The sequence below is a fragment of the Ailuropoda melanoleuca genome, chromosome 7 (genome assembly GCF_002007445.2).
Source record: "Ailuropoda melanoleuca isolate Jingjing chromosome 7, ASM200744v2, whole genome shotgun sequence".
Classification (NCBI taxonomy): Eukaryota; Metazoa; Chordata; class Mammalia; order Carnivora; family Ursidae; genus Ailuropoda; species Ailuropoda melanoleuca.
In genome coordinates this window covers 80723113-80750530 of record NC_048224.1, presented here as the reverse complement: position 1 = coordinate 80750530, position 27418 = coordinate 80723113, and the positions used below count along the sequence as shown (strand labels likewise).

The following is a 27418-nucleotide window of genomic DNA, read 5'->3' as shown; positions in this document are numbered from 1 at the left end:
TCTGTTTGATTGTTTTAATATTGTCATACATTGTTCATGTAGTTACAAGTAAGCCCGGTGAAGAAGTTTTGGTGAAAGAGAATAGAAACCATGGTCGGGGGGCCTAGAGCCCCCGGTTGCCACCAGGCCTGCTGCCACGCCGGTGACCTTGCAGTGAGGATTTGAGGGAGGACGGATGCTGAAGGGGAGCTGATACTTGAGAATTTTGCTTGAACTCTCCCATGCTTAAATGGGTGCGGGTGTGAGGCCCCAGTGTGGCTTGAGAACGGACATTCTTTGGCAGTAGCACCTACCTCTTTTCCTAGTCTTTGTTAGGACTGTGGCAGCATTTGTGCAGTAGAGGGAGGACCGCGTTTGGAGTGTGACTGGTTTGGTTCAAATGTCAGCTTCCCGTCCTGGTATCTGTGAGACTCGAATCAGTTAACATCCACAAGCCTCAGTTGACTTCTGTCTACGGCAGTCCTTCATGTCTGTTTACTAGAGGTCTTGGAAGGGTCATCCCAACATACACAAAACTATAGGAAAGCATCATCTTCCGTGCCAGGCTCATTAAATAGCTCCTTCCTCTTTCTCCACCAGTGGCTCAAGCAATTAATTTTGATTGTCGATTCACATCATAGATGTTTATAGTTTATTTAATTTTGTATAACGAAGTATATATTATGTTTCATAATTCATGTGAATGATGGGCAGGGCCTCAAACAAAATGAAACAAACCTAACAAGAATTTTGATTTCAGTGAATTTTTTGTTTGCAAATTTAGTGAATTTGATGTTTACAAATTCTTCAGTGCCTCTTGTCACAGTAGTAAAGACAACAACCATAACCATAAAGGCAGAGCTTCATTTCTGTTCCTTGTGGATGGAGAAGAGGAGGAAGGAGGAGTAAATAGGGCCCATGATGCGCCATAGAAGCCACTTCGCCGCAGGTCTCCACCCCATGTTTGAGCGAATGGAATTCTCTTAAACTTGAGGATCTGTAATATACAAAAAGGGCTTTAGAAGCTGATTGACCAGGGTTTAGCAAATAGGATTACAGCTAAAGATTGAGCAGCAGGATACATTCTTGCAGGGTTTAGACGCCTCCCAAAGACATCTTTGTGTGCTCCCTGAAACAGTTCCATTTTTAACTGGGATCCATTTTGATCCCAGTTTTAGTCTGTACGCTTCCAGGTTCCTTGTGTATGAAATGAAGAGTTGGCCTAGATTATTTCTCAGGTGTCCTTCAGTTTTGAAACGGAAATCATGAGATCCAAATTTTCAGTTTTAAGCTGTGGAGAAGAGGTCTTGAAAGATGCCTATGAAATTAATGGATTGAACTCTGCATGTGGGAGGTCCCTCATACTGTTCCATCCACCTCATAATGTGGGAAGGTTAACAGGAGGAAGTTACTGAAGTACGCCAAATAGATAGTGTAGGTTTCTCCTGATCTGCTTTGGTCTCTAAACATTCATTTTGTCTACAGTAGATTTAGGGCACAGATGGTTACTGGTGTTAATTAAATATCTAGAAGAATTTGAGTCCCTTGGAAATTGGTGCATTATAACCATGAATTTGTCTTAATATTATCTTTATGGAACATGGCACATGAAAAGAGAATTTCTCTATTGGAGAAAAATGGATTTCAGTTTCCTGATTCAGTGTGATTTTAGGAAAGGTTCTTGAATGATTAAAGTTTCAAGTTCTTCACTGCAACTTGCTCTGTTTATTTTAATTTTCCTGTATTTATCTATGAAGGCTGTAATCAGTAATCATGAAATAAAGGCACATGAAAGGGAACTGTTCTAGAAAGCGTTAAACCCTGCATAGAGGATAATTATTAACAACATCATGAGCTTACTTTTTGTCTAAAACTATTATGCCTGTGGTGGAGAATTAGAAAACTCCTACACGTGACAAATCAATTCGATAGAAGTCTAATCAGAAAACAAGAAGAAAAGTCTCTGTGTCATTATGGCTGAGAGGTCATCGAGCCCCTTTTTTCAGTGGCACTTCTCTTTTAGTTGTTTTGAAATGGTACTTTTTCTTTTTTCAGTTCATACAAATATTTATGTAAAAAAAAATATGGAAAGTCCAATAAAGTATAAGAAGCAGGAGGTAAGAAACCACCTGTGATCTACCATGTTGGAGGAACCACTATTAACAGATTTCTTTTAGCTCTTTTTTTCCTCCAATTTTAGTATAGTTTTATGTATACAATCCTATAAACTTTGTATTTGCCTAACATGATGTCCCCAGCACACCGATGAAGGTGATCGAGTGGAAAAATGGAGCCTTAGCCATGAAAGATACATGGGAGCCACTGAGTCAGCCTGGAACTGCCTGCCTTCTGGCTTTTTGTTTAAATCACTGTGGTTGGAATTCTGTTACTTGCGGCCCAAATCATCCTAAACTGAGATCCTATCCATTCTTCCCACATATGATTCCTTACTTTTGCGCGCGGTGAACATAGTAACCCGTCATCCATAGTGGACTATATACACTGTCTTTCTCTTCTCCCATCACACACAATTGCTACCTTTTTTTTTTTTAAGTAGTCTCTAAATAAAATAAAATCTAATTTGTCTAAAAAAATAAAAAATAAAAAAATAAAGTAATCTATACATGCAGGGTGGGGCTTGAACTCACAACCCCCAGATCAAGAGTCGTATGCTCTACCAACTGATCTTTGGGGGGGAAAGGTGCCCCTGATTCCTTACTTTTGTAACATGTGAATATGTGAATGTAGAATAAATTTCTACAAGTGGAATTTCTGGGTCAAAGATTATATGCTTTTTAAGGTTTTAGACCTCTGAAGATTTCCTTTATGTTCTTGTCAGCTTGTCATAAGACTTTAAGAACGTTTTTTAATTTTAATGAGTTTTTGGTGTTTTAAACTGGTAGAGTTTCCTTTCTTTCTTCTTCTTCTTTTAAGTCTTTGGTTCACCACAGTGCCTGCAATGTTATTTCTTTCTTTATATACACTTTTTGGAGCAATTACTATATGCCTGGCACTTTTGCTAACATTGCCTCATTTATTAAGCCCCGTGGGTGAGTGGTATTTCGCTCTTTTACCCAGTTTGTGAGTGTCCCTCTTTTGTACGGGTGTTTAACCACTTAGCGTGTACTCGGTGTTTGGTCTTACCCTGGCATCTTGTGTTAGGTTTTCAAATTATTATCCTTTCTGATTATTTACCTTTTTCTAAATTTTGTTTTGCTTTCTTTTGTCATTTTCTTCTCTTTTAAAGCAGAAAAACAGTTCTATTTGTGACTTGGATGTTACATGTCCAATTTTGTTCTAATTGTGTTCATTTAAAATTTGAGCTTATTTAACATTGGAACAGTATCTGTGGAGTTCCTATAAGCCATGAGTGCTTCAGCATGTTGTTTCCTTCCTTCCTCTCATTCCTTCCTCTTACTGTCTAAATTTTGTTGAAATACTTAGAAATGTTTGTTCCATACATTTTTTAAAATTTTTTTCTCCCTTAAGCATCATTGCTGAATATTTCTATCATGTCAACACCATGAGCATTGTTTTGTTAGCTTTATTTTTCATTGCTGTTTCTTTCATACTTCTGTCTATACTTTTTTTTTAAGATTTATTTGAGAGACAGAGAGAGAGCATGCACAAGTGGTGGAAGGGGCAGAGAGAGAATGAGAGAAATTCTCAAGCAGATTCGCCTTGGAGCACAGAGCCCTACGTGGGTCTTGACCCTAGGATCTTGAGATCATGACCTGAGCCGAAATCTGGGGTTAGAGCTAAGCTCAACTGACTAAGCCACCCAGGCGCCCCTCTATATGTTTATACTTCTGTAGATCTAATTTCTTGAGTTCTTCATTCAAATTTATTTTTTCATTTGCTTGTATGCCCTGCCTTCCTTAAGAATTTTCTTTCCAGGGGTGCCTGAGTGGCTCAGTCAGCTAAGCGTCTGACTCTAGATTTCGGCTCAGGTCATGATCTCAGGGTTGTGAGATCGAGCCCCAAGTTGGGCTCTGCACTCAGTGGGGAGCCTGTTTGGGATTCTCTCTCTCTTTCTTCCTCTGCTCACTCCCCAGCCCCCTCAAACAAAAAAACCCAAAAAGCAAAAAACTTTTTTTCCAGGACAGGTATATGGAAAGTATATTTTTCTTATGTATTATATATTTTTATCTCTTGTATTTCTTCTGTATTCTTACATATTTCTTCTGCTTTATAATATTAATGATAGTATTGATAATTTCACTAAATTTAGACTTCTTAGGCCACAGTCTTTTCCCTTCGGAGTCCTGTAACTCTTACTCCACTGTCTTTTAGTAATTAGTATGGCAAATGAGAAGCCCGATGTCCATTTCATTCATGTTCCTTTTTGTTGTTGTTGTTAATCTTAGTGGAGGTTCAGGTGTCTATTTTTCTCCCAACGTTCAGAAATTTTGGGATGTGTGGATCTTTTATGATGAATTTTGCCACACTCTGAATGAGTAATTTCAGTCTGGAAAACTCATTTTTAAGTTGTTTTTTTCCCCCATTATTTACTTAATTATTATTTCTCCTTTACAGAATCATTATTTCTCTCCTGTTTCATTTCCTCTTTCAGAATTTCGATTATGCACATACTTGAGCTTCTGGATCTGTTATTCAAGAGCTATCTTTTCTTTTTTCTTTTTTTTAAGATTTTATTTATTTAGAGAGAGAGCACACGTGTGAGCAGGGGGAGGGGCAAAAGGAGAGGGAGAGAGAATCTCAAGCCGACTCAGTGCTGAACGCAGAGCCCATCACAGGGCTTGATCCCACGACTCTGAGATCATGACCTGAGTCGGCTGCTTAACTGACTCAGTGCCCCCCCAGAGCATTTCTGGGTTTTCCTTATTTCTCTGTGACCTTTGGGAGTTCTCATTGAACAGCTAGATCTCCGCAGGTCCCCCTTGGTTTTCTACGGTCTCCAGTCTGCATTTCACAGCCTGCTTTTTGGGCCTCGAGTTTCACTTTTTACCTTCAAGTACTAGTCCCTGTTGCTCCTTTTCCCCTTTCATTCTACTAACATCTGTATCAGTGATTCACTTTTCTTTTGAGTCTTACTGAGAATGTAAATTTTAAGATTTGTAAACTTGTCTTGTTTCTCGTAGTTACCCTAATTATTCAGATGATTCCACTTCTCTTAAAATATCTGAGTCTTTCCTCCCATCTCCTTTGCTAGCTTCTCTGTTGGCTCATCTGCCGAGTGAGGTCTGGTCTGTTCAATATTGGTAACTGAAATATGCTTTGTCAGGGATTGTGTAGGTCATTGTTCCGTTCTTTTCATGATAGGGAAAAATAGGGGGAAAGTTAGATTTATTGTACTTTCTCATCAGCAGCTCAGAGTTCTAGTAGTCTGTGTGGGGTAGGGATGGAGCTGTGGGCAGTGGGAGACAGCTGCAGGGCAGAGTACCCCTTTTGTTGAGGAACAGTCTCCCTTTTGTGTTGCATTGGCAGCTCTAAGCCGACTGGAGTAGTTTCCCTTCCCCCTGAATAGCTGCCTGGCCTGGCATCCAGGAAGAAGCTCCAGCACAGCTCTTTGTCCCACGCCAGTCTTGCTTCCAGCCTCTGCTCCAATGCACGAGCTGTCCGCAGGATCTGAAGAGGGGACCCTGGTGAACTTGGGCCCTCTGTGTGATGGAATGCTTAAGATTTTAAGCTTGAGTCTGATTGCCATTGTGTTCCAGTCCTGGCTTTGCTACTTACTAGCTGTTCGACATTGGGCATCTTGTTTAACCCTCTAAACACCAGCTTCCTGGTGTATATAATAATATTGAAATTTGTTAACAGCTGAAGACACTTCATGGGGCTTCCAGGTCTCGGTACCTGGTGAATGGTAGAGTTTTGTTGCTAATGATGTCCCAGGGACTGGCTGCTGATTGGGCTCTCCTCTCATTATGCTCCTTTCCTAAGCCATTCTCTGAGGACTCTCCTCAAGGCTTCATGTTTGTGGATGGGACTTATCCTAACTGGCCAGTTGGTAGTGAAGAATTTTCCTTATGGAGTTAGCTGGGTCATTTTCACAAAAAGTGATGAGAAAAGGGAGTCATGCATCATGTTGGTTCCAGGCGCTCACATGTAATTCTTTATTTTCTTTTTAAAGACTTATTTATTTATTTATTTGCGTGAGCAGGGGGAGGGAGAGAGGGGGAGGGAGAGGGAGAATCCTCAAGCAGACTCCGCGCTGAGTGTGGAGCCTGATGTGGGGTTGGATCCCAGGACCCTGAGATCATGACCTGAGCTGAAACCAAGAGTCGGATGCCTAACCAACTGAGCCACCCAGGCGCCCCTCACATGTAATTCTTTAAATCAGTACAGTTTAATTTAATAAATGGTGTGAGGGTAAGGGTCCACTTTTTGGGAAATAAATAATTAGGGCAGCACCTTTTATTGTATAATTTATCATTCCCCCATTATTCTTAATAACTTTTTAGTATGCTAATTAGTGTATTTGCTTGGGTCTGTTTCTGGGCTTTTATTTCTTCCACTGGTTGGTCTACTTAATCTGCTATAGTGCCATGATATTTGCATCTTTCTTTCTTCAGTGGCAGGATTAGTTGTTAAGAGCATGGGGTTTGAAGACAGGCTGCCAGGGTTTGAATTCTGGCTCCTTTAATTCCTAAGAGATTTACTCAACCTCTCCGTACCTCAGTTTCATCATCTTGAAAACAGACATAGTGCTAGTGCCAATCTGTAAGACCCGTGTAAAGATTAAAACAAATAATTCTCATAAAGTAACTAAAACTGAACCTTCTTAGTGTAAGTGCTCACTAAATGTTGCTCATTATTATTACATCTCAAAATCTCTTACCATACGTAACACAGATGTTTTTAGTTTTGAGTGACTGCTTTCAAAACTGGAGATCAAAAAACTATAAAGATTTTCTTCTTCGTGATCTTCTTTCCCCTTATTTCCAAGCAGAGATGTAGCTTTAATTCTATGGATAAAAACACCAAGAACTAATAGTGTAGTCTTGCAAAGCCCTGGAGATGTGTTTTTGAGAAAGAGTGAATAAAAACCTGACTGTGGGCTCATGAGGGCTGGGACCCCATTTATACCCTCTTGGGGTATTAATGTGCTAGTATATTAATACTAGTCCTGGTTTCTAATACATACTCAGTGCAGGCTTTCCAAAATGAAAGAGAAGTAATACTTCAGCCTTTTAAAAAACGGTTTTAAAAAAATACCGTGAGGGGCACCTGGGTGACTCCGTTGGTTAAGCATCTGACTTTGGCTCAGGTCATGATCTCAGGGCCCTGGGATCCATACTCAGTGGGGAGTCTGCTTGTCCCTCTCACTCTGCCCCTCCCCCTGCTCATGCTCGCGCTCTCTCTCTCAAATAAAATCTCAAAAAAAGAATATAATAAAACTGGGTTAAAGTTGATTAAACTTTTGCAAATTTATAATACCTGTTACCACCTTAAGAATGGAAAAGGCTGATTTTTCTCAAGATACTCAGTACCAAGAAATAAATTTAGTAGAGCAAGGAGAACTTGTTGGCTAAAACGTATGTATACTGATCAAAGCGATTGGATGTGTTACGGTTGGATTAAGTGGATTTTGTCCACACTGACAAGGCTCAGAGTTGCAGGAGAAGCCCCATAAGGAGGCCCTCGTTCTTTTCAGTGGCATGAGAAGAGTTGGGAGAGAAATTAAGAAGTGACCATGGTTTTCTGTGCCAACTGTAAGAGTTGTAGCTCTGCATAGCGGAGAGGATTTGACAGAACAGCACGCTGTTTGTCTCGTGTACCTCTAGGCCTGTTAGAAGTGAGTAAATCCAGACCTCCCTGAGGTGCTGTGTGAGGGGCTGTAAATGCTCGTAGGCCATTTTCTTTGCTTCCTGACTTCAGTTATCTAAATAGTGAAAATTTCACCAAGCTTCCTGGATTTCTCCGTCTTTGCTTACAGCAGCTACACCCGGAGTGGTCAGACAGCTTCAGAAGTAAGATGGAGGTGAGAGAGACCAAGGCTTTAGAGTCAGGCCGCCTCGAGCACCTCCACGTTTTTGTCTTCACTGGCTTGGGGGCCGAAGGTGGGCTTGGCGTGTGCACTCTGCACTTCCTCACTTCTAAAATGGAAATGAAAGCAGGATCCCCCTCCTTGAACTTTTCTGAGGATTAAGTGAAGAAAAACAAGTAAAGAACAATGTGTCTTACATAAACAATGCTCAGTAGGGTGGCATCTGAGTCAGTTTGGGCTGCAGTAACAAATTACGTGGATTGGGTGATTTTCTCACAGTCCTGGGGGCTGGAAGTCTGTGATCAGGGTGTCAGCATGGTCAGGTTCTTGGTGATAGCCTTCTCCCCAGGTTATAGAAGACTGTCTTCTCATTGTGTCCTCACATGGCAGAGAGATGGTGTTTCTTCTTAAAAAGACACCATTCATGAGGGTTCCACTTTCAAGACCTAATTAGCCGCCCAAAGGCCCCACCTCCTAACACTATCACATTGGAGCTTAGCATTCCAACAAATGAATTCTGGGAGGGACGTAAACATTAGGTATGTAACAGTTGTTATTCCTTCCACTCCTGCTGCTCTTTTGCTTCCTCAGCTAATAGAAGGAGAGATGGAAGCTTTACTCTAACCATACCACCACTCTCCATTGCTCTTCTGGTGTCCCCACATTTGGGCAGACTTCTCACACTCTTTGAGTGCCTGCATACGCTTTAATCTGGCTTGACTCTTTCTGGAAGGGATGCCCACCAGAAGTGTTTTGATCTTTTCTACAATATGCTGGATGCCCACCTATGTCTTCCTTTATATATCAGGAAGCTCTACATGTATCTGTTGGGCAGTTGGTGATATTTCTTAAAAAATTTCAGCTTTTGCTGGGTTTTGCTCATTTCCAGGTTGCTGTGTTAGCTTCATCTGCCTTCTGTAGCTTACATTCTTGCATACAAATTACACTCATGGATCCTGATTTGTAAACATGCTTTAGACTCAAAAATTCCCCATTTTGCAGTTATCTTAGTTATCTTGGCCATGGTTGAGTGATTATTATCAAAGCAGACCTGTAGGCCATGATCCGTATAACTTGGGAAGTGCCGTTCCTAGCAGAGAGGGCAAAGAGAAATTTGACCTTGACCCACTTAGGCAAGATGGAAAACAGCCAGTTCTTTGGCTTTGTGTTCTTTTTAATCACAGAAAGCAAAATCATTGCAGCAATTACTCGGGCTCAGTTAATTGAAAGGACTCACTAGATTTCCCAAAGTATACTTAGCTAGGGCTGTAGTAAAGACAATGGACACAACACAGCAGGAGAAAGAAAACACAAGGCAAACATCAAGGAGGTCTGGTACATCCCAGGTCCTTTCTCATTTGCACACAGTATTTTTTTTTTTTTTTAAAGATTTTATTTATTATTTATTTGACAGAGATAGAGACAGCCAGCGAGAGAGGGAACACAGGCATGGGGAGTGGGAGAGGAAGAAGCAGGCTCACAGCAGGAGCCTGACGTGGGGCTCGATCCCATAACGCCAGGATCACGCCCTGAGCCGAAGGCAAACGCTTAACCGCTGTGCCACCCAGGCGCCCCTGCACACAGTATTTTTTGTCTTTATACCTTGGGCCTTCAAGATACATGTCAGATAGTTTGGCCTAGGCAAATAGATCGGTGGAACAAAGTAGAGTCCACAAAGGGACTCACACACATACACAGTCAATTGATTTTTGACAGATTCGGTGGAGAAAGGATTATCTTTCAACAAGTGATGCTGGAACAGTCGGCACATATTAAAAAAATGAACTTTGACCCATGCCTCATACATTTATAAAATGAACACAGAATAGATCATAGACTTAAATGTAAAACCCCAAACCACAAAGCTTCTAGAAGAAACATAAGACAAAATTTTTGTGATCAGAATCTGCATTTTACAAAATCCCCAGATTATTCTTATGCACAGAAAAATTGGAAAAGGACCGCCCTATGAGGTGTGTTTGGAAGGATGAGTACTAGTCATGTAGGTGAAAAAGGAGGATGGGGGAGAAACAAGTGCTTCAGCAGAGGGTCAGCGCGTGCAGGGGGCCAAGGGTATGAGGAGTGAGGGCATGGCTTTCACTGAATAAATTCATGCAAGAATTTTCACCACTCTGTGGTGAAATAAAAAGAAAAAAGACAATATAATGAGTTTTTTATATCTAAAATTAAGTTTATTCAGATTTTAGAATTCTCAGATCATGCCCATCTTAACTTTTTGTAAAATCAAAGTGCTAGCAAATTGTAGGGTTTTTTGTTTGAAATGTTTTTTCCTTGGCAAAATCGAAAGCTGACAACCCTATGTTTAACTCCCTACCCTTTTAGTTTTAGTTTTTCTCCTGACCTATGAAATCCAACCAAGTTTGGCCATTACCGAGTTAGAGAACTAAGAGTAGTTGGGTAGAGCCTTGGGCAACTGGGGCCAGAGGAGCAGATAGGGTTCAGATTTTGGAGGACCTAGTAGACCACGCGGGTGGACTTGATCCCCACAACTTGGAAGGTTGAGCCATAGTTGGATTTGGATTTTAGAAAGTTGACTTAAGTGGCGCATGAAGGGATTGGAGAAGAGTGACTAATAGGAGGCAGGACTCCAGGTAGGAGGCTCTCGTGGGTATCGTTGGGAGTGTGACGAAGGCAGTGTGAGAACCAGAGTGAGGACCATTTACATCATGGAGGTAGAATTGCCAGGAACTAACTAACTAACTAACCTATTGGACAGAAGAGGGAACTCTACATTGTTTAAATTCTTGTCTGACTTTAATTTTGGTGTATTTTGTATGCCCAAATAAGTATGAGTCAGCACGGTTCTCAAACCTCTTAAATGGATTGATTTAAATGACTATGGAGTGGAGTGATTGAGCATCTGCGCAGTGGAGTCCCTCAAAGACAAAGAGAAACTCATTAAAATGAGATCAGAGAGTTAATCCATCTTCACACTTAAGTACCCATTCATGAAAAGCTACGCTGTGTGAGTCAGAAAATGCTGATTTCATTCATTTTATTACATATGTAACTACTTGGGAGAATGCTAGCTAGTAAAAATATTGGGAACTGCTAAGCTTTTATTTTTGCAGGGATTAACTCAATACTGCTGTATATTATGTAGAACAATAATTTACATATCATGCTTGATTTACAGAATGGCTTCTGGTGGAGGGGCTCTGTGGTTTGTCAGCTTTAGCTCAAGATTCTGAGGAAAGTCTTAGGCATTTCAGAATCTTTTTGGAAGTTAATGAATTCTTGAAAAGAATTTTAGAAAATAATTTTGTTTCTACTATTACTTTTACCTGACTTCTCCAACAAAAATATAAATGAGAGTTGACTGATAAACAGAAGGTTCTGTTTCTCCGGCTTCTCTGCATTTAATGAGTCTGCATGTAAGCTTTTCTGTTGGTATGGCTTAAATTGCAGCGTGTTTTCCAAGGGAGGTCAAGATAAAATGAATGATTTCTAGACTTTTATAGACTTCTCTTCAACCAGCACATAAAGAAATTTTGCTGTTGTAGGTTCATCCACACTGTTTTACACCATGTACTTTGATACATCAAGGAAATTCTATGAGAGCTTATGGGGGAGGTTCGAAATGGAAGGAAAGTTAATGTGATTTTGATTTATGGGATTTATTAACATTCATGAGTATATATTATGTATCTCAGAAACCCACAGGAAGGGAGGTGGATTATAGGAGGAAAGGATATCTGTATACTGTGGTTTTTCAATATAACATGACATTTTTCAACCATTCATGCTAAACCATCACTTTATATCAAGCAAAATTATAGAGGGCTACTGTTCTATGTTTATTTGACCTGGCAGAGTAAAGATGTAATATCGTTGTCTTTTTGATTTTCCTGTTTTATACTTCCTATGTATTACTACAAAGCATGTCTGATACATTTAAAATTTGTGAGAAATATGATTAGTCTTAATTACTTTATAAAATAGGCTAGGTTATAAGGGCTTTTATGATTCCATCTAGAAACTCAGTTCTTGTCTCTTGTCATAAGGCAGAGCAGATGGATGTTCAAAATAATGTAGATTATTTAATATGGAATCTGAATACGTTTATGCCATTTAGTGTTTTCCAGTAGTGAGGAGAATTTAATCTCCTAATGAAATATATTTAAGCACTGCAGAAAAGAGACATTTTCATCCACTCTGCTAACTTCAAAGCAGCCCATATGCTATTGTCTCCCTTATCATTCACATATGCTACTATAATTTATGTATTGAGAATATTTAACATGAGAACTTTGAAAATGTTCTAGCAGTTTTATTCTGATACGTTGTACTGATTTCTCTTGGGCATATATGCCAGGTAATTTACCTCAGGTGTTAACACCTTAAAAGCATGACTTTTTCTAGGTTGTTCATTCATTTTAGAGACCCAGGAATTGTTATCCATTCTCTAGAAATAAAAAGTGTTTCATTTGTGAACTATTTATTAATACCAGTAAAGGATTCTGGAGGACCTGGTAAACCGATTCAGATTGCCAACTGAATGACAAAACTGTTTAGTACTACTTGAAATTAATATCCACTACTATTTCTCTATTCATAATTCCTCTGTACTCAAAGGAGGCTATGCCTTTCTGTTACATACAGTTATATATATAGTTGTTACGAATTAAGACCTCAATATTTTTTTAAAAGATATTTATTTATTTTTAAAGATTTGTTTATTTTATTTCAGAGCGCACGAGAAGTGAGCACGTGATCAGGGGGAGGGGTGAGGGAGAGAAGCAGACCCCCACTGAGCACAGAGGTTGACGGGGGGGCTCAGGAACCTGAGATCATGACCTGAACCAAAACCAAGAGTCCGATGCTTAACTAACTGAGCCACCCATGCACCCTGACAGTAGGCTTTTCATGATACTTTTCCCACCATCTTCCTCTATAATTTTGATCAGATTGTTTAATTTCTCTAGAGCCTGAGCACCTTCAGACGTTTACTAGGAATGAGAATATCTTTGCTTTACTCACCTTAGGGTGTTTTGTAAAAGATAATAGAGGAGGGCAGGCAAAATGGATGGATTTTATATTTTCTGCCCTACTTTCTTTAATTTCATTAGTGGAAGTTATTTCCCAAAATCATGTCTTGCCTAACTTGGGTCCATATTATTCATGGAGCATTTCCAGTCACCACGGAAATATAAGAGGTAGTGTTGAAAAATGTGTATGGCATATTTCTTAGAGAACATGGACAGCAAAGAAAAAATAGTTATGATCTAATGATGCATAACTGGATTCCTATGTTCTTTAACAAGGCCTACATTCATTCTTAGAGAGTATTTTCTTTGCCTGAAGTTCTAGGACATCAGGGAAATGGGACCATAGCTGAGTTAATAGTCATAATCTGATCAGTGTTCTAGGAGAGGAAATGATAACTTTCAGGTGCCTGGGTGGCTCAGACAGTTAAGCGTCTGCCTTTGGCTCAGGTCATGATCTCTAGGTCCTGGGGTTGACCCCACATCAGGCTCCCTGCTCAGTGGGGAGCCTGTTTCTCCCTCTGCTCCTCCCCCCTCCTCCTGCTTTCTCTCTCTCTCTTAAAGAAAGAAAAAATCTTTTTAAAAAAAGGAAAGGAAATGATAACTTTTGATCTGACCTGGGCTCATTTCCTGCCATTGATTATCTTCATCTTAGATTGACATTTTTCAGAATTTCTGTAAGAGGCTGAGCCATTATTTCTCAACTCTCGCCTCTTACCCCTTCTCTATCTTATTCCTTCCAGTTATACATATCTTAGAGCTTCTTATTCTAATCTTTGTCTTTCATGTTTCTTAACTTTTAATGTTTTCCATATCTTTGTCCTCTTGAGGATTGTCTTGTAGAGTGTTTTTCATTTGTCTTTTAGTTTATAAATCCTCTCTTTGATTGTATCTAATCTGTTCATTTGTCAGTTGAAATTTTTATTTCAATAATATTACATTTTTAATTTCAGAAGTTCTGTTTGTTTGTTTTTATCCACTTACTGTCTGTTTATTTTCAACCTCTTTTATTCTTGAAACACATTAAATATAGTTATTTTGTATTCTATTTCTGATGATTTTAGTATCTGAAGTCTTTATTGGTCCCTTTTTGCTCTTTAACTTGTGTTAGTTCTTACTCTGATACCTAGTTTCCAGGTGGGGTTTGTCATTTTTTAAAAACTGGATCCACTCATTTCCCTTAGAACTTCATCTGGGGAAATTTTTTAAGGTCTCCTTGAAGTTGAGTTACACCATAAGACTGGATTTGCTTTTGCTTCTTTGGTTGCCTTAGTTCATCATAAATCTAGGACCACTTAAATTAAATTCTCCATTAGAGGCTTCTCAGATCACAAAAGCAGAGTAAATTTGTACCAAATCTTTCATGAGGGTCAGCTTGTGGAGAACAGCTTGATTTATTGATTGATTGATTTTTATGTAGATAAGTTTCCTTGCTGTCCCATTTCTGCATGGAGGGATTTCTTTCTTTCTTTCTTTCTTTCTTTCTTTCTTTCTTTCTTTCTTTCTTTCTTCTTTCCTTCCTTCCTTCCTTCCTTCCTTCCTTCCTTCCTTCCTTCCTTCCTTCCTTCCTTTCAGATTTATTTATTCATTTGAGAGAGAGAGAGAGAGAGAGAGGGCATAAGCAGGGGGAGAGGCCTAAGGAGAGGGAGAAGCAGACTCCCCGCTGAGCTGGGAGCCCGATGAGGGGCTGGATCCCAGGATCTGGAGATCATGACCTGAACTGAAGGCAGATGCCCAACCATCTGAGCCACCCAGGCGCCCCAGTGGGGATTTATTTCTTACAAACTCTTGCACCAAAGGTGTGAGCCTTTGGAATTGTGGCTTAAATAAGGTTTCTTGTCAGATGCCCCATGTTGGTTAGGCTCTAGACCTTTTCTCCTATAGCCCATGCCCAGTGTGACATTAAAATGGATACTTAAGATCTACAGGGTCCAAAAGAAACTCTTAAAGTTAAAAACGTAATAGTTGAAAATTGTTAAGAACTCCCTTATTAGAGTTTTGGGGATCTGCAGATCCTTTACTTTCAAACAAGTTTTAAAATAACAACAGCAAAAAGAAAACCAGATTCTACTAAATTGAAACCAACGTTTGGTTGCTTTAATCTAGAAGGTCTTTCAGTGTCTATTCTGTCACACTGCCGAGAATCAATGAGCTTTTCCAGCTTCTCTTTCTGGAAAAGTGAGTCGGCTGTGTGAGGTTTTTCCTCGCTTTTCAGGTAATGGGTAGTAACTCTGTCACAATCTGCCTTCCTCATCCATGTGGCTCTCCAGACTGCAAGTGTAGCTACCTTTGGCTCTCTATCTATTCTGTGATTTCTTCTTAGAAATGCTTCTAGGACTTGGTTTTTCCTCCTTATTCCTCTGCCACTATTCTATTCTAACATGTTGATCACTAGAGCAGGCTCTCAACTGGTCTTGCAGCTTTTACCTTTTCTCTTGTCTAATCCAAGTTGCTTGCTCCTGCCAACGTAATCTTTTGAAAACATCCCCTTTCATTATGTCAACTTACCCACTTACACATGGGTCAGAAACTCTCCTTTGTTCCTTTTTTTCATAGGATACCAGGTCTAATTCCTCCAAACCTTAGGTCCCAGTTGGATTTACATTCTGGAGGGGAACCTGCCTCCCTACCTTTTTGGAGTGGGCAAGTGAATTCCTTTTATACCTTCTCAGGCAAAGATGCCCTTTACTGGCCCTCTGTGAAGGTTACACTTTCAGAGCGATAGATGGCCTGTTTCTTTTTTGTGATAAAATAGACATAACAAAGTTTCCCATTTGAACCATTTTTAGGTGTACAGTTCAGTGACATGAAGTACGGTCACACTATTGTGCAACCAAGCCTTACTATCCGTTTCCCGAGTGAAAACTCCATACCCATTAAACCATAACTCTCCATTTGCCCCTCCTCCCAGCTCTGTTTTGTTTTTTAAGGTGTAACAAGATTCTTGGCCATTTTGCTACATGTGGCTACCCTGGAAGGGAGCAGTTCATCTGTCTCCAGATTCAGAACAGTGGCAGCCTGGGGCATCCTCCGAATCACTGCTCTTTCAGTTTCCTATTTCATTAAGTCCCTGTTGAGCATTTATCACGTGCCTGCCACTGTCCCGGGCTGTAGGGATAGAGTGGTGAGGAGGCTGACAACAGACCCGGCCCGCCTGCTGTTATAGAAGCAGGAACGATATTTAAATCTACATGGTTCCTCTATTCCTCCTAGTGGGTGATATTGATGAACACTCTCATATTGTTGAATTGCTCAGACTGACAGTTCAGGGCTTGTACTCCTGTTTCTTTTGCCTGTGAGGGACTCTGGCTGAGGAACAGATGGCATTGCTGATGCTAATATCTAGGAACCCATCCAGCCTCTCTGATCTGGTGCATTCCTAGTGCTGCCCTATGGCTTACTCTTCACCATTGCGCTGGGAATGTGTTCATTTTTTTTCTCTTCTATTTACTGTTCTTTTTCCTTTCTTTTGTGTATTTATATGACCTTTTCCAAGCACTTTTCTGTGCTAAGTACTGTATATATTTAAAGTAAAAATATTATAGGTTTTAAAAATATAGGTTAAAATATTCAAAAATAAAAAACTTTTTGAAGTTCTCAAGCAATTCATGGACTTGCTAACTAGCGTTGACAGGCAATGTGACTGCTCTGACATTGGCAAGATGCAGTGTGATTCTGGAGCTGCATTCAGCCCAGGAGTCTGGTAGGCCTGCGGGGGGAGTTCTGCTAATAGGAGAGAGCAGATATGCAGGTAACAGCAGTGAGAAGTGAGAGGGAGGGAGTCTGGGAATTCTAAAACCCACAACTATGCAAAGACAGGAAGCCGTGCTTAAACATTAGCTACAAAGAGTTTAACCAAGAAAACAAAATAAACAAAGCAAGGCTAGAATGCTAGGAAACTAATTGCAGACCCAGAGTAGTGCTTAATAGTAATGAAGCCACTCAGAATCAAGACCTTATGGGGGCTTCTTTCTCTTAAGGCCTGTATGGTTGATTGACAAAGACAGTAATTCCATGTGCTTTGTGTGTGTGTGTCATTTCTCACTTGCCGTATGGGTCACCTCATTTTGAGATTTCATTTTGTAGATTTTTAAAAAAAAATGAAGTTCCTGCTACTTGATTGTGATATTTAAAATTCTAAGTTGTGAAGGCTTATATGATCTTTGGTTTGAGAGAAAGTACCCAGCTGGTTAAAATACTGCCTGGTGATGGCTCTAATAAGCATGGCTCTCTGAAGCACATGACTGCAAATGACCAGAATGGCTGTTACTGTGTTCCAAGCAGGAATGCCATTAAAAGCTCCAGGTTTTGAAATATAAACCAGCCACGGCTATTCTTCAGCCACAGATTGCTGGGTTGCTATGGCTATGAGAAAGAAAATCCAGGTGTCTGTGATTCAGCAACATTGTTTAGGTCTGATGTAGTGGGCGGTTATGGTTGGCATCGAGCTGTCTGGCAGGGTGGCCGAGGAGCTGGACAGCGCCCAGCTTGAGCCCCTCTGTCTCAAACCCCTGGTTGCCTTAATTCACTCCACACAGCAGTCTGTCTAGCTGTGGAGAAACCCTCCTTACAGAGATACACAGTGTTTTGTAGAAGATTGGGTTTAGTTTATTCACTACATGTGACCTGAATGCATATAATGAGAATCAGTAGTCTGTTTTTATGGTAAATAATCATAAAAAATGGCTTTAAAAAATCTTGTAGGTATGTTTTCCAGAATTTCTGCAACATTATTTGCATTAGAGGCATTTTTCCCACTTTATACAAGTCGCTGTAAAAACTACAAAAAGTTATTGACTGCCATCCCATTGCTTCAAGTTTTTCTGTTCATCTGCCGATCGCTAGGGGCTGCCTTCTGTTTGTATTGAGATTGCAATGTGTGACCTATTAGAAAAGTATTCCCTGAAAATTCAGGGTCTTGAAAACAGTCGGCATCACTTACTCTCCCCCACCCCACCCCCCACCCCCCAAGTTACTTCAGTGGTGGCAAAAATAACAATTGTCCCCTGGGAAATGAAGCTCATTGCTATGGTAACTAATGAAGGTTGCATCATTCTAGGGCACATTTTTAAAAGCCTGAATTTCAACATGGGTAGACGCCTCGTCTTATTTTATTCAGTAGCTTAGCAACCTGTGGTATACTGTTTGTCACCACCCCCAATCTTCCCTCTTCTCGCAGAAAAGTGACCTATATAGATAGTTTTTTATTATGGGCACGTTTTCACTGTGAATTTGGTTCAGTTCTTAGGTATGTTTATAATGACCTTATTTTCTGGACCAAAAATGAGGACACGTGCTGTGTCTGAGATGGAAAGGCTGTTTGCTCCATGCCCTTGGGGCCCACGCCGAAGTCGCTGCGGATCTTCTGAGTGCTACACCCCTTCACTGTTGGTGTTTTTCCGGGGTTCGTCTTTGATCATTTTTTCTTCTTATTTACCAGTGGCTTAGCTACTGCTTATGTGTGGGTGACTTCCCAAACCTTGATCTTCGACTCAGTCTTGAGACGCCCCTGGACTCCGAGTAGGCAGGCAGTGGACTCCTCGCCAGTCCTGACTGGAGCACCCCCACAGCCAGCAAGTTCAAGATGAAGTCAGCACCACCTTCTACCAAAGTCACTCACTGGTGAATGGGACCACCATTCGTGCAGCTCCCCACACCCAGTCAGCCACCGAGTCTGGGGGGCGGGGGTTGCTGCCTGTGAGGAGGTCGCACCTATCCTAGTTAAGGTTGTAGCGGAGGCAGGCACCTGATGTTTTTTTGGAGGGAGTTGGAGTGGGATGGGAGGCACGGTCGGCATGCCCTCTCATTTCTCATTGGACACGAGCTATAGAATGAAGGATCTACAGTTCCTTCCCCGTCATCCCCCTCTCCCCCCAGCATAGTGTACAGATTTCTTGGTTTCAGATCAGCTTCTTTGCTGCCATTCTGTGCAAAGTCTCTGCAGATGTGATCAGAGAATTTCCTGGCAGTGGACAGGTTGGGGGTGGGTAGCTGTAGGGAGGAACTTTTGACTGATCCTCTTGATCTGTTAGAAATGATGAGTACGACTTTTTGGACCTGGCATGGAGCTTGGCCCTGGGCAGATGCCGAGTATGATAAATGTGATTCCTTCTCTGATGGTATTTAGAGCTCAGTCAAGGAGCAAACTCGCACTGATCGTGTTGGAGTTTTGATAAATACAACAATTCATCCAACACCTGTTTTCACCTTAAAAATGAAAAGAAAAAGAAAAACTCTTTTAGGTTTAAGGAATAATATTTAAGGCTAATATTTAAAAGCAATGTTTACCTTGTTCAGATGTGGTCAAATGTGTCCAATATAGAATAAGATTATGTTGTTTTCAAAATAGCCCAGCTGCTAAACTGACTGAGGCCCACTGGGGATATGTCTTATTATTTTTGAGATGAGAATTGCTTCTCTCTCCCAACTGTCCCAGTGTTTGTTTCTGCCTTTGGTGAGAGCTTGGGGGAGAGGAATACATAGGGGGAAAAGAAGATAGGACCTGGTAAGGTAGACGGTGCATGGTGCATGGTTCTGTCGGGTTCCTGTGAACCCAGAGCTTTGTGTGTGGGGTGAATGCAGTTTCTCTGCTTTTCAAGAGGGACATGCATTTTTCTCCAATACACTGACCTCTACTGGCTTAACCATGACTCTTATTTACTCACAGCTGGTTTTTTTCTTGAATTTTTTTCCCAAGGAAAAAAGACTTTCACTTACTATTAAAAACTTTTTGTGCTGCTTTAAAAATATAATTTGCAAAAAAAATAATACTTATAGGCTTTATGTAGTGAAATTTATATTCGTCTAGGAAATTCCTAGCTATCCAAATTTTACTTTTGACCTCTAGGATGTAGTGCCTTTTTTTTTTTTTAATGTTAACATACCTCTAAAGATGATGGAACAAATACTTTTATATAATCTTATTTTTAATTGTAAAATTTATCAATTGCTCTTAATACATGTTGGTATAAGGAAGGCAATATGTTTAGTGAAGAGAGTACAGAATTTAAAATAACTGCAGGTTATTGGTTCAGGCAATTGCTTAAATTCTCTGGGCCTTCTCGCCTCTAAAGGATGACGTCTGTTTCCTACAGCTATTGTAAGGAATAAATGTATATGTAAAGTGTTTTGGGGGCTGTTGTTTCTGTAAAAATGCTTGTCACTATTATTAAAGTTAAAACTAATATTAGCCTGCCACCCTTTTGACCTATACAGCTGTTTAAAAAAATCTTAAAACAGACTGGTATAGCTGTATTGTTATCTACCTTTTTTACTGGAATTTTTAGAATCACTGTTACTTAAACATTTGTATATGCGTATATGCATACATACGTATATACATATCTGTATAACCTTATTTATGCATCGGAAAGACCAGGAGCATCGATTGCACTACTATCACAGTAGTGTTACAACCTGGGTGCCTGGCTTAGGTGCTCCCTTCAGCTCTAATCCTCACAGAAGAAGCTGTTCCACATCTATAGTTATTTTAAACTCAGTACATTGAAAATGAAACTTGCTGTCTTCTCCTGCCTTCCTGTGCCTCCCAGATTGGGAACGGTTTTGCACAGTGTGGTGGTTGGGAGAAAGCAGCCTTTGAGGTTAGACACTGCCTCGGTTCAGATTGTGGTTCTGTGTAAGCTGGGGGCTCTCTGTGCTTCTGAGCCCTCATCTGTGACATGAGATTAATAATTGTTGGGATTGTCAGGAGGCCATATTTAGAGTTTTTTTGGCAGCATAGTCCCCTGAAAAGCCCAGTAGACTTCCTTTTGTTCCCTTATAGTAATATCCATAGCAGATAACCTCTGCCAAGTGTCGTCTTCTATTTATTGGCCTTTGTGCTTTGCCTGTCCCTCTCAGGTCACTGTAACAGCCGTTAAGGAAGAAGAGGAGAAGAGGAGAAGTAGACAACCAGCAGTCTCTACTGCCTTGGACTAACCTATTTTCATCCATCCAACAAATATTTATCATGTATTTGCCATGTGCAGGACATTCTGGCGGCCTCTGGGTAGATAGCAGTGAGCAAGAAAAGAATGTTCTTTATCGTCTTGCTATCTTATTTTATTTTTCAGATAATAAACGTATCTGCAGGTGGGTTAATCAAATAACAGATTGTAGCCAGTGCAATGAAGGAAGTAAATGGAGTAATAGATACCGCCATCCCTCCAGAGTCAGCATGTCTCAAGCCCGCCACCCTTCTCCACATGGATTAGATACCTTTCCTACATTGCCTTACATGGATTTAAAATACCTCATAGCCCTTGTCATTCACAGTTGTAATGATGTTCACTTGTCTGTCCACATGGAGCTCCTGCACAGTGCCTGGCACATAGCAGGTACATGTGCATGTGAAAGAATGGATAAAGGAACAGGTGAATAATTTACAGGCTATCTTTGTGAATTGAGCGAAAAGTCCTGTACATCAAAGATTCAGATGTTTGGTATGTTGGCAAAGCCAGAAAGGCTTTGGATCTTGAACCCTCCCAAGCTATGGTGGATTCCTGTGCTTTTTAAAAAATAGTGATAGTAATGATAATAGTGATAATAAAATAGTAATAATAATTGTGGGCAATTATTGAGTGCTTGCTGTATGTCAAGTATATTACATTTAAGGGCTCCCAGATGGCTCAGTTGGGGTTGAGCATCTGACTCTTGATTTTGACTCAGGTCACGACTTCAGGGTCATGAGATTGAGCCCCACGTTGAGCTCCACATTCACTGGGGAGTCTGCTTGAGATTCTCTCCCTCTCCCTTTGCCCCCACCCCACTCACGCACATGATCCTTTTCTCTCTCTGTTTAAAATTATAAATGTTCGAAAACAAGAACCTTAGGTTTAATCTTCACAACGACTTTCTGCCATAGGTTCTAATTATAATTATCCTTTTTCACTAACTAGGAACTCTTGGCTAACTCAAAGACACCTCTGATTTAAGTGTTCAAAATTGAGCTCATGATTCTCGCCCCGCATCCTGCCCTTTTCCATTGTTCCTCATCTCTGAATGACAGCACTATCATGTAGTTGGATAAACCCCAAACCTAAAGAAAGACGTTCCTTTCCTTCATCTTCCCTATCTTAACATGTATTCAGATCCTGGTAACAAAATCCATCTAACAGTGGCTTAGGGTAAAAATAACAAGTCTACAGTTATTCTAAAGGGTTGGTGGATCAAGGGTATTATTGAGGACAGGCCCTTTCTGCCTTCAACCCTGTGAACCTCAGCATGTCCACCTCTGTCCTCAAGCGTGTTGTCTCATGATCGAAGGTGGTTGCCACAACTCCAGGCAAAGTCTGTGTTGCTTGTTCTTCTTAAATGTTTATTGTGGTGAAATTCACATAACATAATAGCGAACCACTTTAAAATATACAATTCAGTGGCATCTGGTGCATGCACAGTGCGGTGTACCCACCAGCTATCTTTAGTTTCAAAACTTTGTCATCACCCCAGAAAAACACACCATTACCCACCAAGTAATTACTCCCCTTGTGCCCCCACCCTTGTTGCCTGACAACCTCTAATCTTTCTGTCCCTATGGATTTGTCTATTCTGGACATTTCATTTTAAAAAATTAAACAATATGTGACCTTTTTTGTCTGGCTGCTTCTACTTAGTGTAATGTTTTTGAGGTTCATGCAAGTTTAGGATGTATCAGTACTCCATTCCTTTTCATGGCTGATAATACTTTATATATACAATTTATTTATCAGTTCATCTGCTGATAGACATTTGGGTTGTTTATACCTATTGGCTATTGTGAATTATGCTGTTATTTATTTTCTTTTTTAAAAAATGTATTAATTTTTTAAATTCCAGTGTAGTGAACATACAGTGTTGTATTAGTTTCAGGTGTACAATGTAGTGATTCAGCCATTCTGTACATTACTCAGTGCTCATCATGATGAGTGTCCTCTGATCCCCTTTGCCTGTTTCACCCATCCCCCACCCTCCTCCCCTGTGGCAACTACCAGTTTGTTCTCTATCTTTAAGAGTCTATTATTTCTTGGATTCCACATGAGTGAAATCGTGTGATATTTGTCTCTCTGACTGACTTCTTTCACGTAGCATTATCCTCTGGATCCATCCATGTTGTTGCAAAGTGGCAAGAATTGTGCTGTTTTGAACATACTCGAACATGTATCTGTTTGCATACCTGTTTTCAATTCTTTTGAGCACATACCTAGGAGCAGAATTAGTGGGTCGTTCGGTTTACTGTTTTTTTGAGGAACTGCAAAATTATTTTCAACAATGGTGGCATCATTTTACATTCCTACCAGCAATGTACAAGGGTTCCTATTTCACTATGGCCCCTAGAACACTTACTTCCATAAAAAAATTGTTGTAACCTTCCAAGTAAGTGGAAATGGTATCTTACTACGGTTTTGATTTGCATTTCCTGTTGACCAGTGATGTTGAACATCTTCTCATATGTTTGTTGGCCACTTGTTAATCTTTGGGAAAATGTCCTCTAAAGTCCTTTTGTCCGCCCTTTAATTGGGTTGCTTGTCATTTTGTTGTTGAGTTGCAAGAGTTTCTTACATAGTATGGGCACCAAATCTCATCATCTATATGATTTGCAAACATTTTCTCCAGTTCTGTAGATTGTCCTTCCACTCTCTTGATGATGTCCCTTGTTGCACAAAAGTTTTGAATTTTTATGAGGTCTTATTTATTTATTTATTTTTTGTGCTCAGGCTGTGGTGTCCAATTCAAGAATCCATTGTTGAATGCCGGGTCATGAAGATTTGCCTCTGTGTTCTCCTTTAATAGTTTTAGTTTTAGCTGCAGTATTTAGGTCGTTGATCCATCCTTAGTTTTTGTATGTGAAGTTGGGGTCCAACTTCATTTCTCTGAATGTGGTTATCTAGTTGTCCTAGCACAATTTATTGAAAGACTATTCTTTTCCTAAGTGTCCTGGCACTCTTGTCAAAAATTTATAGTCCATAGATGTTTGTGCCTATCTCTAGACTCTCAGCTCCACTCTGTTGTTCCACATTTATCCTTATGCTAATAACACTATGCTGTTTTGATTACCGAAGCTTTGTACAAAGTTCTGAAATAAGGAAGTGGGAGGCCTCCAACTTTGTTTTTCCTTTCCAAAATTGTTGTGGCTATTTGGGGCTTTTTGCAATTCCATACAGATTTGAAGATTGATGTTTCCATTTCTGTAATAAAAGCCGTTGTAATTTTGATAGGGATTGCATTCAGTCTGTAGATTGCTTTGGGAAGTGTTGTCATATTAATATCCAGTCTTCCAGTTGATGAACATGGGATGCCTTCCCATTTATCTTCCCATTGTATCTTCTTTAATTTCTTTCAGCAGTATTTGTTGTTGTCACTGTGCAAGTCCTTTGCTTCCTTGGTTAAATATAGTCCTACGGGTTTTATTCTTTTGGATGCTATTATAAATGGAATTGTTCTCTGAATTTCCTTTTCACAATTCTCGTTGCTGGTGTATAGAAACACAACTGATTTTTGTGTATTGATTTCACACCATGCAATTTTGCTTAATTTGTTTATTAGCTTTAGTAGTTCTTTTGTGGATTCATTGGGATTTTCTGTATGTAGAATTATGTCCTTTGCAAATACAGATAGTTTTACTTCTTCCTTTCCAATTTGGTGCCTTATATTTCTTCTATTTGTCTAATTACTCTGAGCAGGACTTCTAGTAATGTTGAAAAGCAGTGGTGAACATAGGCACCTTTGTCTTGTACTTGATTTTAGGGAGAAAGCTTTCAGTCTTTACCACTGAGTATGTTAGCCATGAGTTTTTATAGAATATCTTTTATCAGGTTAAGAAAATTTCTTTTCCTTCCTTGTTTGCTGAGTGTTATTTATCATGAAAGGCTATTGAATTTTGTCATGTGCTTTTCTCTCTTTGTTGAAATAATCATCTGTGTTTTCCTTTCCCCCTTCATTCTGTTAATGTGCTGCATTACATCGATTGACATTCTTATGTTGAACCACCCTTGTATTCCTCTGACAGATTCTACTTGGTCATGGTGTGTAATACTTTCAGTGTGCTGTTCGATCTGGTTTGCTAGAATTTTGTTGAGTTTTTTCATCTATCGATAAGGGATATGGGACTGTTATTTTCTTGTGGTATCTTTGACTTTGGTGTAAGATATGCTGGCCTCATAAAATGTTAGGAAGTAAGTAGCCTTTCCTCTTTATTTTTTGGAAGGTTGATCACGATTGTTGTTAATTTTTAAAATGTTTTTTGGAATTCAGTGAAGCCATCTGGTCCTGCACTATTATTTTTGATTACTGGTCCTATCCCTTGACTTGTTATAGGCCTGTTGAGATTATTTCTTTTTGAGTTAGTTTTGATAGATTATGTATTTCTGGGATTTTTTTCCATTTAATCTAGATTATCAAATTTACTGGCATATGGTTGTTCATAGTATTTTAGGTAATTATGTTCACACTTCCATTTCTGATTTTAATTATTTACAGTCTCTTTGTTTTTTAATCAGTTTAGCTGAAGGTTTCTGAATTTTGGTGACCTTTTCAAAGAACCACATTTTAGTTTCATGGATTCCGTCTTTGGTTTTCTAATCTCTATTTTGTTTGTTTGTTTTTTCTGTTCTAATCTTTATTGTGTACTTTTATCTGCTGACTTTGGGTTTGTTTACTTTTCTCTTTTTAGTTCCATAAAGTGTAAAGCAAGGTTGTTGATTTGAGATCTTTCTTCTGTTTTAATACAGGCATTTACTATCGTTTACCCTCTGGGTACTGTTTTCACTGCTCCTCATTGGTTTTACTGTGTTGTGTTTTTATTTTCATTCATTTAAAAATATCTTCTGATTTTCCTAGTGATTCTTCTTTGATCCACTGGTTGTTTAAGGTTATCTTGTTTAATTTCCACATATTTGTGATTTTTAGCTGCTGCAAGAGCCTAACTAGACTTTATGGAGCTCTAAAATAGTGGTTCTGACAGTTCTCGCCAGCTCAGTAGCTGATCTGCGTAGGGACTGATTACTGGAGCTTCCTACTGTGCTGTTTTCTGTGATGTCAACTGTATTTATTTTTGTTGAGATAACAGTGTCCATATTAAAATGTACTAGCATATTCTAAAAAAAAAGTGTTTAAGTGAAACTGCTATGTATATAAATAGCATATGTATGTAATTACTTTTTACAAATTATTTGCCTTTATATCGTCCATCCCATAAGTTAGGATAGTTGAATAAGAAGATGAAATTTTTGCACGTATATGTAGTTGTGTCACTGTACATCACTACATTGTATCTTGTGGCTGTGGGGAGAAAATGACATTTCTTTATTGTGTCTGTAGTTAGTCTAGTTTTTCTCCTGCTACTCCGTATAGGAGACCCATTGATTAGCTAGGGGAAAAATCTAATACACTTTAAAACTTAGTCTAGTACAATGACTTAAATAGTGTGAGAGAAAGGTGCTAAGTCTTTTTCTGCTTCTTACCCTGGGATGATTTAAGTGTGTGGGATGAGCGGTGTGACCTATACGATCTCCCACCAGTGGGCAACTGCTTATTTCCCTTGGTTTGATTTCTGCTACTTCCTCTGGTCTCTAGAAGAATGTTCCATTACCCTCTAGATGTGTTTGCCTTGCTGGCCTCTGCAGATGATGTCATGGCTGGTGTAATTCACGGTGAGGCCTTTCTGGTTGGTGAGAGCCTAGTGGTGCTCCCTGACTGCTTCATTTTTCCTCTGGCTTCTTCTCTCTGAGCTCCCCGGGTCTCTGCCATGTCTGTATCTGGCTTGCTGGTGCCGAACTTCATCCACAGCCTTTGCTGCAGGATTTCCGTGTTCCCATTGGCCAGCCTTCTAGGTCAGGAATCTGAGTCCCAAAGTTTATGTTACCTGACCATGTCTGGAAAAACCTTCTCTCAGGACAATGGCCTGGCCTGTGAGACTATGGATTTACTGTGTAACCCTTCTGTGTATGTCAGATGCTTCATTTTATCTCTTCACACTTGCTTTATGAGTAAAACCTAGTAACTCCCCAGACAAATGGATGCTTCCAGCAGACTAAGGCAAAGGTCACAAACTTGGACAGGCAAAACAACAACAGAAATAGTCATTTTCAAACATTTTCACTATTTCATGTGTATATATAGACATATGTGAGGATAATACTTCAAGAGTCATGTAATTCTAAGTGTACACAAGACTTTAATTTAAGGAATATAGGACCCATAGAGAGGCATAAGTGGTGTGGATATGTATATTTATATATAAGTAAATATTTACAGTTTAGGTCTATATGTATGTATAATATATATGGTTAAGATGTATATAGTTAAAGTTAAGAGGTTTGGTTTCTATCTATCAACATTTTCCCATGACTGAAATGCTGTGAATTAACACACATATTTTTTTTCCTTTTGCAGGACCGTTCGTGTATGGCTGAAGAGAGACAGCGGACAGTATTGGCCAAGCATATACCAAGTGATGCCTTGTAAGTATCTGGATCTCTGTCTTTAAAAATCAGACATGGACCCCACC

At 39.7% G+C, this 27418-nt stretch overlaps 1 protein-coding gene across 2 annotated transcripts in view; it reads left to right on the top strand.

Moving 5' to 3' along the window:
* The window catches only part of WDFY2 (WD repeat and FYVE domain containing 2), a 171775-nt gene that overhangs the window by 43875 nt on the left and 100482 nt on the right, over window positions 1-27418 (top strand). For both annotated transcript variants that reach the window (XM_034665108.1, XM_019798005.2), the window contains exon 2: window positions 27304-27371. In XM_034665108.1, the coding sequence (XP_034520999.1) occupies window positions 27304-27371 (68 nt within the window). The remainder of the gene's footprint in view (window positions 1-27303; window positions 27372-27418) is intronic.